This window comes from Neofelis nebulosa, chromosome 12 (assembly GCF_028018385.1).
Source record: "Neofelis nebulosa isolate mNeoNeb1 chromosome 12, mNeoNeb1.pri, whole genome shotgun sequence".
NCBI lineage: Eukaryota > Metazoa > Chordata > Mammalia > Carnivora > Felidae > Neofelis > Neofelis nebulosa.
The window spans coordinates 22,114,113-22,132,007 of NC_080793.1; the positions used below are offsets into that span (position 1 = coordinate 22,114,113).

Here is a 17,895-nt window from a genome sequence, read left to right on the forward strand (position 1 = left end):
TCTCTCCCTCTCTCTACCCCTCCCCTGCTCATGCTCTGTGTCTCTCTGTCTCTCAATAATAAATGTTAAAAAAAAATTTTTTTTAATAAAAATTTTTTTTTCAATATTTATTTATTTTTGAGACAGAGAGAGACAGAGCATGAACGGGGGAGGGTCAGAGACAGAGAGAAACATAGAATCCGAAACAGGCTCCAGGCTCTGAGCTGTCAGCACAGAGCACGATGCGGGGCTTGAACTCACAGACCGCGAGATCATGACCTGAGCCGAAGTCGGACGCCCAACCGACTGAGCCACCCAGGTGCCCCTAATAAAAATTTTTTTAAAATGCTTACTCATTTTTGAGGAGAGGGAGAGCACACACACAAGCAGAGGAAGGGGGAAGAGATAAAGGGAGACAGAGGATCCAAGCAGGCTCTGCACTGTCAGCCCAGAGCCCGATGCAGGGCTCAAACTCAGGAGAGTTCATAACCTGAGCCAAAGTCGGACACTTAACTGACTGAGCCATCCAGGCACCCCTCATGCCTTATTTATTCGAAGAACTGTTCCCAGATGGAAGGTCAGAAATGCAAGAAGACATTAAAACCAAAAAGATTAAAACAAAACACACACACACAAAAAAAACCCACAAAAACACTGGTAAGTTAAGAACAGAAATCAATTAATGTATTTATAATAATTAGTAATAACATAAATAATAAATAATACTTGTATGGTTAAAGAATTAAAATGTATTGTTACAATAATGTAAGTTTAAAACAGAGTGATTAGAGTTTAAGTTTTGTAGATCCTTACAGTTTGAGGGAGTGGTAAAATTTTATTTACTTTAGAGATTTTAAGTTATTTACACGTTAAAATTTCTACATTAAGTGGCACCTGGGTGGCTCAGCTAGTTGAGCATCTGACTTTGGCTCAGGTCATCTCACCATTCATGAATTCAAACCCCCACATTGGCTCTCTGCTGTCAGCACAGAGCCTGCTTTGGATCCTCTGTCCCCTTCTTCCTCTGCTCCTCCCCTGCTCACACTCTCTCTTTCTCAAAAATAATAAATTTAAAAAAACATTAGGGGTGCCTGGGTGGCTCAGTCGGTTAAGCATCCAACTTCGGCTCAGGTCATAATCTCGCAGTTTGTGGGTTCGAGCCCTGGGTCGGGTTCTGTGCTGACAGTGCGGAGCCTGGAGCCTGCTTCAGATTCTGTGTCTCCCTCTCTGACCCTCCCCTACTCGTGCTCTCTTTCTCTCTCTCAAAAACAAATAAACATTAAAATTTTTTTTAAAAACATTAAAAAATTTATACATTAAATGTGATAAATAGAAATCCCAGACCTTAGGGCACCTGGGTGGCTCAGTCAGGTAAGTATCCAACTCTTGATTTTAGCTCAGGTCATCATCTCACAGTTTCGTGGGATGTAGGCCCACGTCGGGCTCTGCACTGATCCTGTGGAGCTTGCTTGGGATTCTCTCTCTTTCTCTCTCTTTGCCCCTCCCTTGCTCACACTCTGTCTCTCTCAAAAGAAATAAACTTTAAAAAATTATAAAAAAGAAAAAAGAAATTCCAGACCTTGACAGTTTTGGGAGACAAGGATGGGATGCTGACACAGGTATGGCTTTCTACAAGAAAAAGGACAAGAGCGCCAGGAGCCAGCTTAGGGGATATGAAAAAAACCCCAGTAACACACTCTTGCCCGAGGCAAAGGGGGAGAGTAAGGATCTTCATCTGTTCTCTTAAGGAAGCAGACCAACTAGAGGAAGGTATATACTATAAGTTACAACAGTATTTGAATTATTGTACTAATATCTCTCTCCTCCAATAATAAATCTACTAAGTTCAAGTTCTCTTTATATTTCTTTCTTTTGTTAGACCAAATCCCTCACAAGGTATACAAATTACTATGTTAAAAATTATTTTTTTCTCTGTATATTTGGGATAAATTTGATATATAGTTAACTTCCTTTGTTAATGTTTGCATTCCATTTTAGCTTATTTCCCCTCATCTTTAGTGAAGGATGTTGTAAAACACAGACATGGTTTAAAAGTTACAACCTTATAAATATGTACACTCAAATCTCTTACCTGTAGGTAACCAGCTTCAATTACTTCTGGCTTCTTATCCTTGTAGTTCTTTTTTCAAAATATGCAACTACACACATGTATGTATAAAAACACATTGTGTGTATGTGTGTGTAATTTTCCCTTTTTTATACAAAAGGTAGTATATACAGACTTTTTTTTTTTAATTTTTTAAATGTTTATTTATCTTTGAGAGAGAGATAGAGCATGAGCTGAGGGAGGGACAGAAAGAAAGGGAGACACAGAATCCAAAGCAGGCTCCAGGCTCTGAGCTGTCATCACAGAGCCCAATGCAGGGCTCAAACCCACAAACCGTGAGATCACCACCTGAGCTAAAGTCAGATGCTTAACCGACTGAGCCACCCAGGCTCCCACCATAGACTTTTTTTTTTTTTTTGAGAGAGAGAGAGCTTGGGCATGCTAGTGGGGGAGGGGCAGAGAAAGGGAGGGAGAGGAAGAGAATACTAAGCAGGCTCTGCACTCTCAGCAGGGAGCCCAAAGCAGGGCTCAGGGCTGGAACTCACAAACCTAAGATCACGGTCTGACCCGAAATCAAGAATCAGATGCTTAACCAACTGACCCACCCAAGTGCAGGGGCACAGACTACTAAAGTGATTTTTTTAGTCTAAGTATTAACATGAAAATGTCTTAACTGTTGCTTTAAAAGCTCCATCCCTTTGCCTTTGGTCTAGCTGGACTGATTCCCAGTAGGATAAAGGACATTTTTCTCCTCACATTGAATCTAAACTTGTGAATGGCTAAAACTTGCTAATGTAGAATTAATCTACAACACAGTTTACCAAACTTCTCTGGTATCTCAAAATCAGAGTCAATGTGATGAAATTTTTATTAACAATTTTTAAAAAGAAAAACAATAACTTAAAAAAAAAACCTATACAAGTTACTCTAAAGTTCATTTAGAAAAATAAACATCCAAGAATAACCAGGAAAATTCTGAAAAAAGAAAAAAATTCAAATGAGACAGAAACCACCCTTCCCAAATATTTAAACATTTTATAAAACTAGAGTAATTAAAATAGTTTGGCAATAGTGCATGAATAGACACACTAATGTAATAAAATAGAAAATCCAGAAACAGATCCTTATACATACAAGAATTCAATATATGATAGATGTGGAGTTTCTAACAGAAAAAAAGATTAGTCAGTCAATGGTACTAATACAACTGTGCAGCGAGCCATCCGAACCAAAATGAAGTGGACTTTCTAACCCACTTCCTATGTCAAAATAGTAAGCAAAATAGTATTTCACCTCAGGTGGATGAAAAATCTGAGTAAAAACAAAAGTAATACAAATAAAAATACTAGAAGAATACTTACCAATTCAAAAGAAAATCCTAGTTTAAGATGGCCTTATAGGTTGTCACGAAACCACAAAGCCTTAAAAGATTAACTCTGACTTAGTAAAAACATGTTTTTTCATGATAAACAAATAGTATAATCAAAATCAAGACACAGTGGAAAAAAATCCAAAAATATTTGTACCACATATGATAAATTTTTTTCAAATAGCACTCTCAGAGATCAATAAAACCTAATTGTGGGGGCACCTGGCTGGCTTAGTCAGAAGAGCCTGCAATTCTCAATCTCATGGTGGTGAGTTTGAGCCCCGTGTTGGGTGTAGAGATTACTAAAAAAAATAATAAAAACTACAAACAAACAAACAAACAAACAAACCTAACTGTGTAAGCCAGAAAAAGAAAAGACACACAGGTGGCTTTAAATCAGAATTTCTCATCTGCACTGCTAACATTTTGGACAAGGTTAAGTCTTTGTTGTAAAGGGCTATCCATCCTGTGCATTGCAGGATATTTACCAGCATTCCAGGACTCTAAAGATCCAACAGCGTGCACCCCCACGCATACACAATTAGGACAACCAAAATGTTCCCAGATATTGCCAAATGTCCTATGAGGGTCAAATTGGTAAAAAGATCCTCATCCTCGCTCGTGATGCAAAATTTAACTGTAACGAAGTGCCATTTTTTTTTCAATTAGGTTTTTATGATGAAACATTTTGTTGTTTGCCAACACGTTGGATTAGAAAATCTCATTCATCCTTTTTACCTCTTTGGAGTGCTAAGGATATCAGCCATCAAAGTATATCAGGCATATACTTTTTCATTCAGGAACTTCACTTCCAGGAATTTATATATAGACACACTCAAATATGTGCAAACAGTGGATACAAGGATAATCATTGCAGCAAATATGCAGTAACAAAAACCTAGAAATGATCTGGTATTCAATGACAGGGGACTGGGTAAATAAATTATGGTACATCAATAGGATACCATGTAACTACCAAAAGAAAAAAATCCACATATACATACCTAAAATGTGTGTCCCAATACATATTATGTAAAAATGGCAAGGCCCAGAAGGGAGTTTGCTACTATTTTTAAAAGTGGTGTGTGTGTGTGTGTGTGTGTGTGTGTGTGTGTGTGTGTGTTTAAGGTGGTGTGCAAATGTTTATAAATGCATAGACTATCTCTGGAAACAAACCAGAGTAACTGGGGGACTGAATGTTAAGGATGAGAAAACACACTTTTTACCTTAACCATTAGAGCTGTTTAAGTCTTTTTGCCATGTGCCTGTATCTTTCAAGCAAATTACAAAATAGACATGTCACTCAGCTCAAGACACCTACACTTTACAAAAACAGACAACAGAATGGTGGTTGCCAGGGTCTGGAGAGAAAGAAGGAGTTGTTTAATGCGTATAGAGTTTGTTTTGCAAGTTGAAAAAATTCTGGAGATTGGCTGCAGATAGCGTGAATCTACCTAACACTACTGCACACTTAAAATTGTGGCTGCGTGGCTCAGGCCATTAAGCCTCCGACTTCAGCTCGGGTCCTGATCTCACAGTTTGTGAGTCCAAGCCCCACCTTCGGGTTTGTGCAAACAGCTCAGAACCTGGAGCCTGCTTCATGTTCGGTGCCTCCCTCTCTCTCTGCCCCTCCCCCACTTGCGTTTTCTCTCTCACTCTCTCTGAAAAATAACCATTTTTTAAAAACCGTTAAGATGGTAGATACTGTTATGTGTATTTTACCACAATGTTTAAAAAACTTAAGTGAACCGTCCCCCCCAAAAAGATACCCATACTTTAAGATTAGTTTGTTACTCATTTGAAAATCACTTTTTAAACACCCCATTATTATTTCATTATTCCAGAATTGAGCGTTCAGGAAAAGTGAAGACTCACTGGCGGTGCAGCGTTCCAGTGACCTTTCACCTAGAACTTGAAAGACCTCACAAGCCACGGAGAAACCCACGGTCGGGCCCGCCCCGCGAGTGGCGGGGTAACCCACTCTGGATCCTTTACATGTGAGAGAGATTTGCACGTGGCTGCCACCCCGAAGTACATAACTCCGGGTTACTCTCACGCATCACCGCAGATTCCATGAACACCGCGTCCAGCGCAGACCAGCACTCCAAGGAGCGCCCTCCCACCCCTCGGAACCCAAGCCATCCACTCCAGCCTAGCCGCGCACCACGCCCCTTACCCGGTCTCCTCCCGCGGCGCCCCCATCCCCTTACCCGGTGTTGGGTAACATGACTTTCCTAGGGCAAAAGTGGTGGCGACAGCAATGGCACCAGCGGCAGAGAGCGGTGTGCGAGGGGCGGGCCTTTCCTCCTCATTTACGCCAGTCCCCCGAGGCCCCACCCCGAGGCCTGCGGGGAACGGGCGCTTCAAGTACTCGCAGATCTCTGAGTGCGCCTGCGCACGCCGTGGGCCTCCAGGCTCTCGGAGCTAGTTTCCTCCTTCCCCGGCCTGGCCCCTGGAAACTAGCTCTCTGAGCTAGCGTCGGGAAAGGCAACTCCACCCCACCTCACTCGCGGGGCTCTGCGGTGACAATCGGTCTCCCGTCGGCGTCAGCCGCTACGCACGCTTTTTCCGGCTCTGTGAAGGCCTCCTAGGCGCAGCGCTTCGTTCCTGCGCCGGTGGGGTGGCCGTTTTGAGTCGTGCACTAGGGACCTTGAAGGCTAGGGTGCGGCTTCTCCTCTGCAGACACTGAGCTGCGAGTACTTGGCTCTCCCTCTTCTCTCCCTCTATGACCCGAACCTGGGAGCCTGTCCAGCTGCATGCGCTCCGTCGAATTTCCCCTAGTAGGAACCAGTTTTCCTCGGCAGGTACTTTTCTGCCAGAAGCCGGTCAGCGTCGCATTTGGACTCTCCCATGGAATCTGGACTAAAGCCTGCCGACCTCACCCAGCTCTACATAGCCCTGTGATGAGCAGCAGCTTCTGAGTCAGAACTCTGCAGGAGTCTCGCGGAAGAATGCATATTTAGCTCTGGTCCCGTAGAAGGAACATCCAAACTCAGTGCTGGAAGAAGGTGAATTCTGGGATCTTGTATTGCCTTTTTTTACATATAAAGTTTTAATTTAAATTCCAGTTAACATACAGTGTATGTAATATTAGCTTCAAGTGTACAGTATGGTGATTCAACACTTCCATACAACTCCCTGTGCTCATCACAGCAAGTGCACTGCAGTATTGCTTTTGGTAGTATCTTTGGACATTAGTTAGCTACCCTAATGAACTAAAGACCAACATATTTTTAGGGAGACATGAAGAAATTTTATTTTGAAATGATACAACAGGGCGATGAGGTTGTTATCTGAGGACTAGTTAAACTAGCTTGGAGATGGGGTATGTACTCTACCATTTACTGCAAACCCTAAACGGCTCTATTCATGTATATCTCCTGCCTGCCTCCTATAGGTATTTGAATTGACGATCTATGATATTGTCCTTAGAGACAACAGAAGAATTTCTTTATTCAATAAATATCAGCATCTAGTGCATGCTGGTCACTGTCGAGATGCAGCAGGACAAAAAAGACAAGGTCAGCCTACGTGGGAGGAATGAGGAGTGGCCAATGTGTTGTTTAGAATGTTGTAAATATTTGCTGTTTCAAAAAGAGTTGATAGGGACTGTTAGATGAAAAGCTTACTCTCCACTCAAGGAAGTGAAAAGACAACCTGCGGAATGGGAGAAAATATTTGCAATTCATATATCCAATAAAGTCTGGTAACCAGAATATATAAAGAACTCTTACAACTCAGCAACAAAAACATGAAAAACACAACTAAAAAGTGAACAAAGAATCTGAATAGATATTTCTTCAAAAAAAATATGCAAGTGGTCAGCAAGCATATGAAAAGATGTCCAACAACAATCGTTACTAGGGAAATGCAAATCCAAACTACAATGAGACTCCATTTTACATACACTAGGCTAGCTATAACAGAAAATATGGAAAATAACAAATGTTAGCCAGGAAGTGGAGAAAATGGAACTCTCTGGGCTCCTGGGTGGCTCAGTTGGTTAAGCGTCTGACTTAAGCTCAGGTCATGATCTCACGGTTTGGGAGTTTGAGCCCTGCATTGGCTGTGCACTGATAGGGTGTAGCCCGCTTGGAATTCTCTCTCTCTCCCCCACCCCCTCAAAATAAACAAATAAAAATAAATAAATAAAGTGGAACTCTCATACATGGTTGGTGAGAATGTGAAAAGGCACAAACCACTTTGGGAAACTGTTTTGCAGCTCCTTAAGTTACCACCTACTGGATATCCATATGCAAAAGAGCAGTTACACTTTTTGGGTACCTGGGTGGCTCAGTGGGTTAAGCATCAGACTCTTGGTTTCGGCTCAGGTTATGATCTCACAGTTCCTGGTTTCAGCTCAGGTGGTGATCTTCCTGAGTTCAAGCCCCACATCGGGGTCTGTTCAAACAGTGCAGAGCTGGGGCGCCTGGGTGGCTCAGTCGGTTAAGTGGCCGACTTCGGCCCAGGTCATGATCTCGCGGTCCGTGAGTTCGAGCCCCGCGTCGGGCTCTGTGCTGACAGCTCAGAGCCTGGAGCCTGTTTCAGATTCTGTGTCTCCCTCTCTCTGACCCTCCCCTGTTCATGCTTTGTCTCTCTCTGTCTCAAAAATAAATAAACGTTAATAAAAAAAAATTAAAAAACAAAACAAAACAGTGCAGAGCCTGCTTGGGATTCTTTCTGTCTCCCTCTCTCTGCCCCTCCCTTGCTTGTGCTCTCTCACTCTCTCTCTAAAAAAAAAAAAAAAAAAAAAAGAGCAATTCCACTTTGAGATTTATACCCAAAGAGAAAGAACCACCAGATGGCACTGTTATTTTAAAATTCAGAATTCTATAAAGCAAAATGTTAATTTATTAACAATATTATGGTATAATATAATCTGACTTGCATTAAGGCAAAAATAGCATGAAGAGCTACAGGGCTCCCATAAAGGGGAAATAGGATGTATAAATTTTAAATTCCTTAAAGAAAATACTTTGTATAATTAAAAAACAGGATGTGATATTCTAGGGGCTCCTGGGTGGCTCAGTTGGTTAAGCATCCGACTTCAGCTCAGATCACAGTCTCACAGTTCAAGAGTTTGAGCCCTGCATTGGGCTCTGTGCTGACAGCTCAGAGCCTGGAGCCTGCTAAGGATTCTGTGTCTCCCTCTCTGTGCTGCTCCCCCACTCATGCTCTGTCTCTCTCTGTTTCAAAAATAAACATAAAAAAAATTTTTTTAATAAAAAATAAACAGGATGTGATATCCTAATTCATCTTTTATTATTTAAATTAATTACTAATTAGTTACTTTTACCAACATTAAGAAGTAATTTTCAAACACATGGGAAGTTGAAAATGCATACTTAAATTGAAAAATTAAAAGACATGACACTGAGAACAACTTTAATCTTAAGTTATTAAGGACTCTTCTAACCCTATGTTGCATAAGAATATATATTTTTAAGTGTGTAATGCAGTAACATTCATGTTTGTTGGCCACATCCACATAAAGAAAGATATTTTCATCCAGATCCAGTAAACACAATTTTCTATTTTATTGAATCTATTATATTCTATCATATTAAGCAGATCATAACTTACTAAATTATTTTGATGACTCCAGTGGATCATAGCCTACTGTTTGGAAAACACAGTTTCAGTGTGTTATAATTTACCATTGTGATTTTTCAACTTGCCTTTTAAGATATTTAGCCTTCTCCAGTCAAATATAAAATTACTAATTAATGGTCAGAGGCCAAGAACACAATGCAGATGCTTTCAATGGCTTTGGAAGAGTCAGGGCTCTTGAAACTTTCCATTTCCTTCACCCACAGGACAGCTCACCCTGGTCCAGGTTAAACAGGGGAAGTCCCTGGGATTTTGAGGGTATGGCAGCTCCTCTGACAATGTACCAAATCTTCCCCCATTGGACCGGTAGAAGTAACTTCTGTTGCTCAAAGAATTATTACTAGTCGCTATTTTACTAGTAACTGTTGGATATTAACCTCAATGCTGTATTTTAATGTCTTTATCTTTCTGATGACTACACCAATCTAGAGAATGTGAAAATTTCCCTCTAATACCATCCTTCAGAGATAATCATTAACAGTTTGGCATGTTTCCTTTAAGACTTTGAAATTTTTATATAGGTTTTGATCATTTGTAAATCATAGGGGAGATTGTTTTGGAAACTGTTTTTGTTTTACTTAATATATCATAGACATCTTTACAAGCTTACAACTAACGGTTTACCTTGACTTTTTAAAAAGAGGTACATAGTTTTCTTTTATATAAATATACTGAAATTAATTTTATCATTCTCATTTGTGATGGACATTTTGTCTCAACATCATCCCTGTTATAAACAGTCTTGCAATAAAAGCTTCTGTGCATGCATCATTGTGTACTGTTCATTTTTCCTTAGAATACAAAAATCAAGACTGTTTGTTCAATGGATATACATAACACCATTTAGCAAGGCTGTGCTAATATAGTCAACTCTTGAACAACACTGGTTTGAACTGTGGGAGTCCATTTCTACATGAATTTTTTTTCAATAAACACGGTACAGTACTATAATCATTTTCTCTTCTTTATGATTTTCTTAATAACATTTTCTTTTCCCTGGCTTACTTTATTGTAAAAATACAGTATATAATACATATAATGTATAAAATGCATGTTAATAGACTGTTGATGTTATTGGTAAGGCTTCTGGTCAACAGGAGGATATTAGTTACTTTTTGAGGGAGTCAAAAGTTATATACGGATTTTTGACCATATGGTCATCAGCGCCTTTAACCCCTGCATTGTTCAAGGGTCAACCATAACTTAGACCAGTATTTCTCAACCTTGCTGCTATTGACCTTTTGGATTGGATAATCTTTTGTTCGAGGAGTCTGCCACGTGTATTCATATGTTTAGCAGCATTCCTGGCCTGTACCCCTTAGATGCTAGAGCCCCCACCTCCATGTATGTATGTTTAGATATATAACGTAAAATTTACCATGTTAACCATTTTTTTAAATTTTTTAAGTGTATTTATTTTGAGAGAGAGAGAGAGAGCATGCACAAGCACGAGGGGGTACAGGCAGACAGAGAAGGAGAGAGAATTCCGAAGCCCGACTCAAGCCTCCAACTCACAAACCATGAGATCATGACCTGAGCCAAGATCAAGAGTCAGACTCTCAACCAACTGAGCCACCCAGGGGCCCTCGTGTTAACCATTTTTTAAATAATTTTAATAGTTTACTTATTTTTTAGAGATAGAGCAGGGGAGGGGCAGAGAGAGAGACAGAGGGAGACAATCCCAAGCAGGCTCCAAACTGCCAGCACAGAGCCCAATGTGGGGTTCAAACTCAAAAACCATGAGATCAAGACCTGAGCTGAAATCAAGAGTCAGACGCTCAACTGACTCAGCCACCCAGGCACCCCTCATGTCAACCATTTTTAAGTGCACAGTAGCCTTAAGTACATTCACATTGTTGTACAACCAACACCACCATCCCAGCCCTTCCAGTCTTGACACTCCAAAATTGCTGAATAGCCCCTGGAGAGCAAAGTTAACCCTGATCGTTTACATCATCACGGAGGTAAATGAGAAGTCAAAAATGTCAGTGTAATAGAAAAATGAGAGGCTGAAGAGCTGTGAGAGATATTTAAGAAGACTAAAAAGACATTACAACTAAACACAACACATGATCTTAGACTGGATTCTATATAGAAAAAAATTTTTGCTATAGCACAATCAACAAATTAGAATATTCTACCCACTACAGGTTAAAGTATTAGGTCAATGATAAATTTCCTGAATTTGATAACTGTACTGGGGTTAAGAGAACATATGTCTGTGTTCTTAGTATGAAATATTAAGGAATAAAAGGAAATTAAGATCCACCTATTCGTGTGCATGTGCACACACATGCGGTGTGTAGAGAGAGAGAGGGTATGCTAAAACAAAGGTAGATAAATGTTAAAAATTGGTGATTTGGAGTAAAGATATATGAGAGTTCCTTTTTTATTACAACTTTCCTCTAAGCTGGAAATGAATTCAAACTAGAAAGCTCTGGGGGTGCCTGGGTGGCTCAGTTGGTTAAGCGTCTTACTTTGGCTCAGGTCATGATCTCATGGTTTGTAAGTTCAAGCCCTGCATCGGGCTCTCTGCTGTCAGCACAGAGCCCACTTCAGAACCTCTGTCTCCCTCTCTCTCTGCCCCTCCCTGCCCCCTTTCTCTTTCAAAAAAATAAACATTAAAAAAATTACGAAAAAAACTAGAAAGGTTTTCTTTAAGCGAAAGCAAATGCTTACAGCTGACACTATTCTTTGCCTGCCTGTGCTTTTTCAGCTCCTAGTCCTTGCTAATTTTGTTCATCCATGCTTTAGAAAATGTAACCATAGGGGTGCCTGGGTGGCTCAGTCGGTTAAGCGGCTGACTTCGGCTCAGGTCATGATCTCACAGTTTGTGAGCTTGAGCCCCGCGTCGGGCTCTGTACTGACAGCTCAGAGCATGGAGCCTGCTTTGAATTCTGTGTCTCCCTCTCTCTCTCCCTCTCCCCCATTCACACTCTGTCTCTTTCTCTCTCAAAAATAACTAAACATAAAAAAATTTTTTTTTAAATAGAAAAGGTAAACATAACTACAGTTTAGAATAAAATCCTGATTAGGGGCACCTGGATGGCACAGTCAGTTGAATGTCTGACTCTCAGCTCAGGTCATGTTTTCACAGTTCATGAGTTCAAGCCCCACATCGGGCTCTGCACTGACGACACTGAGGCTGCTTGGGATTCTGTCCTTCCTCTCTGCCTCTCTCTCTCAAACTAAAATAAATTTTTAAAAATTAAAAAAAAAATGTTTAAATCCTGATTAGTCTAGGCCAGTGGTTCTCAAACTTTAATGTGCACCAGAATCACTTAAAGAGCTTTGTAAAATGCAGGTTAATGAGACTGACCCAAAGTTTCTGATTAAGTCCAGACAGTGGAGTTGAAGAATTTGTAGTTCCATTAAGTTTCCAGGTAATGCTAATGCTGTTGGTTGGGGCACCAGAAGACGTAGGTTTGTAGTTCTTAACTATGTTTGCAAATTGAAATCATTTGGGGGTCTTTAAAAAATTCTGATGTCTGGGTCTTACTGCCAGAGATTCTAATTAAGTTGACACGGAGTACACAGGTGTTATTTTTTAAAATGTTTGTTTGTTTGCCTATTTATTTTAGAGAGAGAAAGAGTATGAGGGGAGGTGCAGAGAATCTGAAGCAGGATCCAGGCTCTGAGCTGTCAGCACAGAGCCTGATGCAGAGCTCAAACCCATGAGCCAAGCCATGAGATCATGACCTGAGCCAAAGTTGGATGCTCAACTCACTGAGCCACCCAGGCACCCCTCACACAGGTGGTATTTTTTTAAAGCCCCTTGAATGCTTCTGATATGTGGCCAAGATTGAGAGTCACTGACCTTAGTCAATGTAATCCCATGGCCCTTGCCGATGCCTTGTTTAGAAGTGGGCATGTTATCTGGTTCTGGCAAATGTGAGGTCTGCTGGGACAGTTTTTCTTATTTTAAGAAAGACAACAGAATCGGTTGCCTCTTCTAGATGTTATTTCTGGATGTGATGCTTGGAACAGCAGCATCTATGTTACAATCATGGGAGGGGGGGACTAGCCTTCCCCTTTCCTGTGGCTCCTTCAAAGGTGAACTTTCCTCTACAACATTCATGAAAGAAAGGTTAGGGTTGGGGGGGCAGTCGTCTCCAAGGTACACTGTGGGTTTTCCTCACTTTGCAGCTGCCATCTCGTAGAATTCCAAGAAACAATTCCCTCAATAGACAAGTGCTAGTTTACTTGAGTGCAAGTAGTGGACTAGGTATGTGGGTGTATGGATCATGCCTTATTTCACTTTTTTGCTTGTTGGTTTATTTACTACACCATCCGTACACAACTATTAGCCAAAGGGTTGAGGTTTACATGAGGGAATATTATTATATTAATATGTTAATATAATGATATCATATTAATAAATTATAATTATATATAAGGCAATTAACTTTTGCTTTATGTGATAATTGCTAATGCAGAGACTGATATTTGCCTACCTATTATCCATTCGCCACTTCTTTTTACCAACAATATCTATTTTTTTAATTTTTCTTTAATGTTTTTTATTTATTTTTGAGACAGAGAGAGACAGAGCATGAGCAGGGAAGGGGCAGAGAGAGAGGGAGACACAGAATCGGAAGCAGGCTCCAGGCTCTGAGCCATCAGCACAGAGCCCAATGCGGGGGCTCAAACTCACAGACCGTGAGATCATGACCTGAGCCGAAGTCGGACGCTCAACCGACTGAGCCACCCAGGCGCCCCAGTATCTATTTTTTTAATGTTTTTTATTTATTTTTGAGAGAGATAGTGCAAGGGGGGAGGGTCAGAGAGAGAGGGAAACAGAGGATCCCAAGAGGGCTCCACACTGAGAGCAGTGAGCTGGATGTGGGGCTTCAACTCAGGATCCATGGAGCTGAAGTCCATCACTCAACTGATTGAGCCACCTAGGCGCCCCTACCAACAATATCTATTATTGGAAGTGTCAACATGCCCAGAAAAAAACCTGCATCTCTCAACTTGTCTTTACCTAGGGGTGGCCATGTTACCAAATTAAGGCCAATGAGATATAAATGGAAGATATTGCAATGGACTTCTGGGAAAGTGTCTTTTTTTTTTTAATGTTTATTTATTTTTGAGAGAGATGGGAAAGCTTCTTTAAAGAGCTTCTAGGGGCACCTGGGTGGCTCAGGGGGTTAAGCCCCCAACTTCGGCTCAGGTCATGATCAAGTCACAATATTGCAATCTCATGCATGGGATTCTCCTTTTCTCTCTCCCTCTCTCTCTCTGCCCCTCCCCCACTTGCCTTCTCTCCCTCTCTCTCTCTCTCTCTCCCTCTCTCTTTCTCATGCACGTGCAAAATAAACTTCAAAAAAAAACCCAAAAATTTCTTTAAAAATAATAAAAATAAAGAGCTTCCAGTCATTTTTGTGATGTTAAGAATGAAAACCATACGCTCACATAATAAAACAAAAGGGAGGCTGGGTCTCTGATGACCATGGAATGACATAATAGCCCTGAAGCTACTACTGCTAGACTTCTTTTACAGGAGAAATTAATCTTTAGTTTAAGTCACTGTTACTTTTTTGTTTTCTGTTATATGCATCTGTACCTGAGTCTTAAGCAATACTCTGTCTCAAGACAAAAATATCAGAAGAGTACAAACCACTGCAGGGGGTTCCCTCTTGAGCTTCCCCCCAGCTTTGCTCCTTGTCTTCATATCTGCTTCATATCTGACGCTAAGAGCATCAATATTGTTCAGATTTCCTTCTTCAAACTTGCTTTTAATAACTCCATCTCCTTTTAGGAGATACCATGCCCCACGCATAGGAATTTGTCTCATATCATAAGCCATCCCCCTTTCCCAGGCCATACATTTTCCCAAATCTGAATTATTGATTCTATATAGAATATGACGTTAGTAAGAGAGTCCAGGGTTGGGTCTGGGTATTCCAAGTACAGTTCCCTTGGAGATATTTCTACCTAATTCTTCCTGGTGTCCAGTAAAAAGCTATTTGTAAAATACACTCACATCTCCCAAAGTCAGGCATTTATTCTATGACACAATACTCTACTGTCAGTATATGTATTCTTTCCAAGCTGAGAAACACTTGACTCTTCTATAATCAAGAGTGCTTCATCCCTGTTCACTGTAAAGATAGTATTTTATTTTGCAGAATGTGAATTCTTTTCTTTATCTTCTAGCTTTCAAACTGTGCCTAACAGTCATTAAAACAACAATAAACCATTCAAAGTTAGCTTAAGAATCCGGCCCATAATGGAGCCATCTATTTCTTAATGCCTACTAGTTTACTACACAAAGATAAAGCTTTGGACTGTGCCAAATTAAATTTGTGTTGGTGTCATCCTACTACCTCCCTCTACTAAATTAAATTCTTGATTAGGGTCTCATACTCCCACTGCTCCAGGAGAAGAGAGGCTATATGAAGACTTATTATCCTCTGCTAGAAGTAACCCTCCACCTCCATGGATGGGGGAAGGGATGGGGAGATTTGCTTTTCCAGTGACATAAATATTTTCATAGAGAAATGTCCCAGATTGTTCTTTTGTTTTTCTGCTACTGACCTTTTGCTTGCTTGCCTGTTCAAGGTTGAACATTTGCCTGGTGCCCTGTGGGATTATCTGCAGTTAAACATTTTTTAGAAACATATTGGGGAGGGAGAACAGCAGCTCCATCCAGTTGTCCGGCATCCCTGGAACATTGCCACTGACGCTGTAGACTATGATCTCCTTTTTGCATAGGATAATATTTCAACAAAAGGCAAAGGAGGAAAAAGAAAACAGATGTACTTGAATCAATCTATTTGGCTCCTTGTTAAATAGTTATGTCAAAAATTTTAGAGAAGGTTTGAATTAGTGGCCAGAGTGAAGGTTTTGTTCTAATTGTAAAATAAAATTTATATTTCCTATTGATGATACGTTCTCAGATACCTAAGAATGGACTATTTTGTCCCATATAAGAACTTTTACAATATTATAGGCATCTGTAATATGTATCAACTTTATATATCTATAGACAAATGAAATTCCAAGGTAAGAAAAGCAGATCAACTATACTATAGTAATATATAGTATGCTAGACCAACTATAGTATACTAAACTATATAGTATAGTAGACTAACTTCAACTCAGGGAGAAAGAGTTGGAAGTAGCAGGTTAAATGGAAAAGAAGGGAAAAAAAGGGAGTTGCCCCTTTTCCTCTGCTACCCTACCCACAGCTATTTCTTTGCTCTATTTTTATGTTTTATTATTTATTTTTGAGAGAGAGATAGAGAAAGAGAGAGCACAAGAAGGGGAGGGGCAGAGAGAGGGAGACAGCAGATCCAAAGTGGTCTCTGTACTGACAACAGTGAGCCCAATGAAGGGCTCAAACTCACAACCCTGAGATCATGACCTGAACCAAAGTCAGACACTCAACCGACTGAGCCACCCAGGTGACCCTCTGATATTTCTTTCTGCCTCCCCTTTTTTGAAAAGACTGAGATGAATCATATGTTAGTTAACCAGTTAGGGATAAAGTAAGGGAGAATCCTGTTAAGGGCTGTGGAAGGAAGAGTGGAAATAGCTGCTTGAGAAGATTGGAAATAAATATATATATATATATATATTATATATATATATAATATATATATAATATTATAAATATAATATATATAATATAATAATATAAATATTAATATTAATTAATATTATAATAATATTATATATTATATTATATATATTATATTTATATTATATATAATATATATTATATTATATTTATATATATGTGTGTGTATATATACACACACACACACATATATATATATATATATATATTAAGTAGGCTCAACATTGAGCGTGGGACCCAGTGTGGGTCCTGAACCCATGACCCAGAGATCAAGACTTAAGCTGAGATCAAGAGTTAGATGGTCAACTGACTGAGCTACCCAAGTGCCCCATAATGAAAGTCATTAATGATTACATAACTTTGAGGGAAGATGGAAGTCTAGGAAAATGAACAGAAATGAACTAAAAGCAGAGAAGAAAATTTCAAGTATAATAAAACTAGGGAACTGACATAATCCTATCACAGACTATGAAGAATACCTTCCAATTTGCACCCAAATTAAGGAAGGTGGTGAGATTTGTAAGCATTTCCTCTAAATAGTAACTCACTGCTTTTCTCAGAAAGCAAATGAGATGGTCCTTAAGATCCAACAGTAATCTGAAACTTGAAGAAATAAGCACTAGGGACCTGGCTGGACTATGGAAAAATTAAGGCCACCTTGGCATCCATTCTCAAATGATAAGGAAGGTAGAATTGACGAAGAGACAATGTAACACACATTTTGATTTTCCAGAACTCAGTTTCTTGACTTATAAGTGAAATGGGAAAGTGAGGGGCAGCTGAAAGGTTAACAGTGACCTGCAAGACAGATCTGCAACCAATGATCAAAGTAAACTGAGCAGAGTAAATAAACACTGACTATAAGATTAAAATTCTGTACGGAGAAAAAGGATCTCTTTTGTACTGCTGGTGGGAATGCAAATGGTGAAGCCATTCTGGAAAACAGTGTGGTGTTTCCTCAAAAAATTAAAAATAGAACTACCCTACGACTCAGCAATTACACTACTAGGTATTTATCCACAAGGGATACAGGTATGCTGTTTTGAAAGGACACATGCACCCCAATGTTTATAGCAGCACTATGAATAATAGCCAAAGTATGGAAAGAGCCCAAATGTCCATTGATGGATGAATGAATAAAGAAGATGTGGTATATACATATATATATACACATATATATATGTATGTGTATATATATAGTGGAGTATTACTCGGCAATCAAAAAGAATGAAATCTTGCTATTTACAATGACATGGATGGAACTAGAGGGTATTATGCTAAGCG

General features: G+C 39.8%; 1 protein-coding gene and 1 long non-coding RNA gene across 2 annotated transcripts in view; one reads left to right on the top strand and one right to left on the bottom strand.

Annotated features, from left to right (window-relative positions):
* HSDL2 (hydroxysteroid dehydrogenase like 2) overlaps positions 1-5,769 on the bottom strand; it is a 67,852-nt gene extending 62,083 nt beyond the window's left edge. Inside the window, exon 1 of the mRNA XM_058694513.1 lies at positions 5,627-5,769. Coding sequence (XP_058550496.1) covers positions 5,627-5,643 — 17 coding nt within the window. The 5' untranslated portion in view covers positions 5,644-5,769. The remainder of the gene's footprint in view (positions 1-5,626) is intronic.
* A 217-nt stretch (positions 5,770-5,986) lies between these two features.
* Positions 5,987-9,794, top strand: LOC131491488 (uncharacterized). Its single transcript, XR_009251477.1, has 2 exons — positions 5,987-6,424; positions 6,814-9,794. It is a non-coding gene; the product is annotated as an uncharacterized LOC131491488 (long non-coding RNA).
* Positions 9,795-17,895: the final 8,101 nt, after the last annotated feature.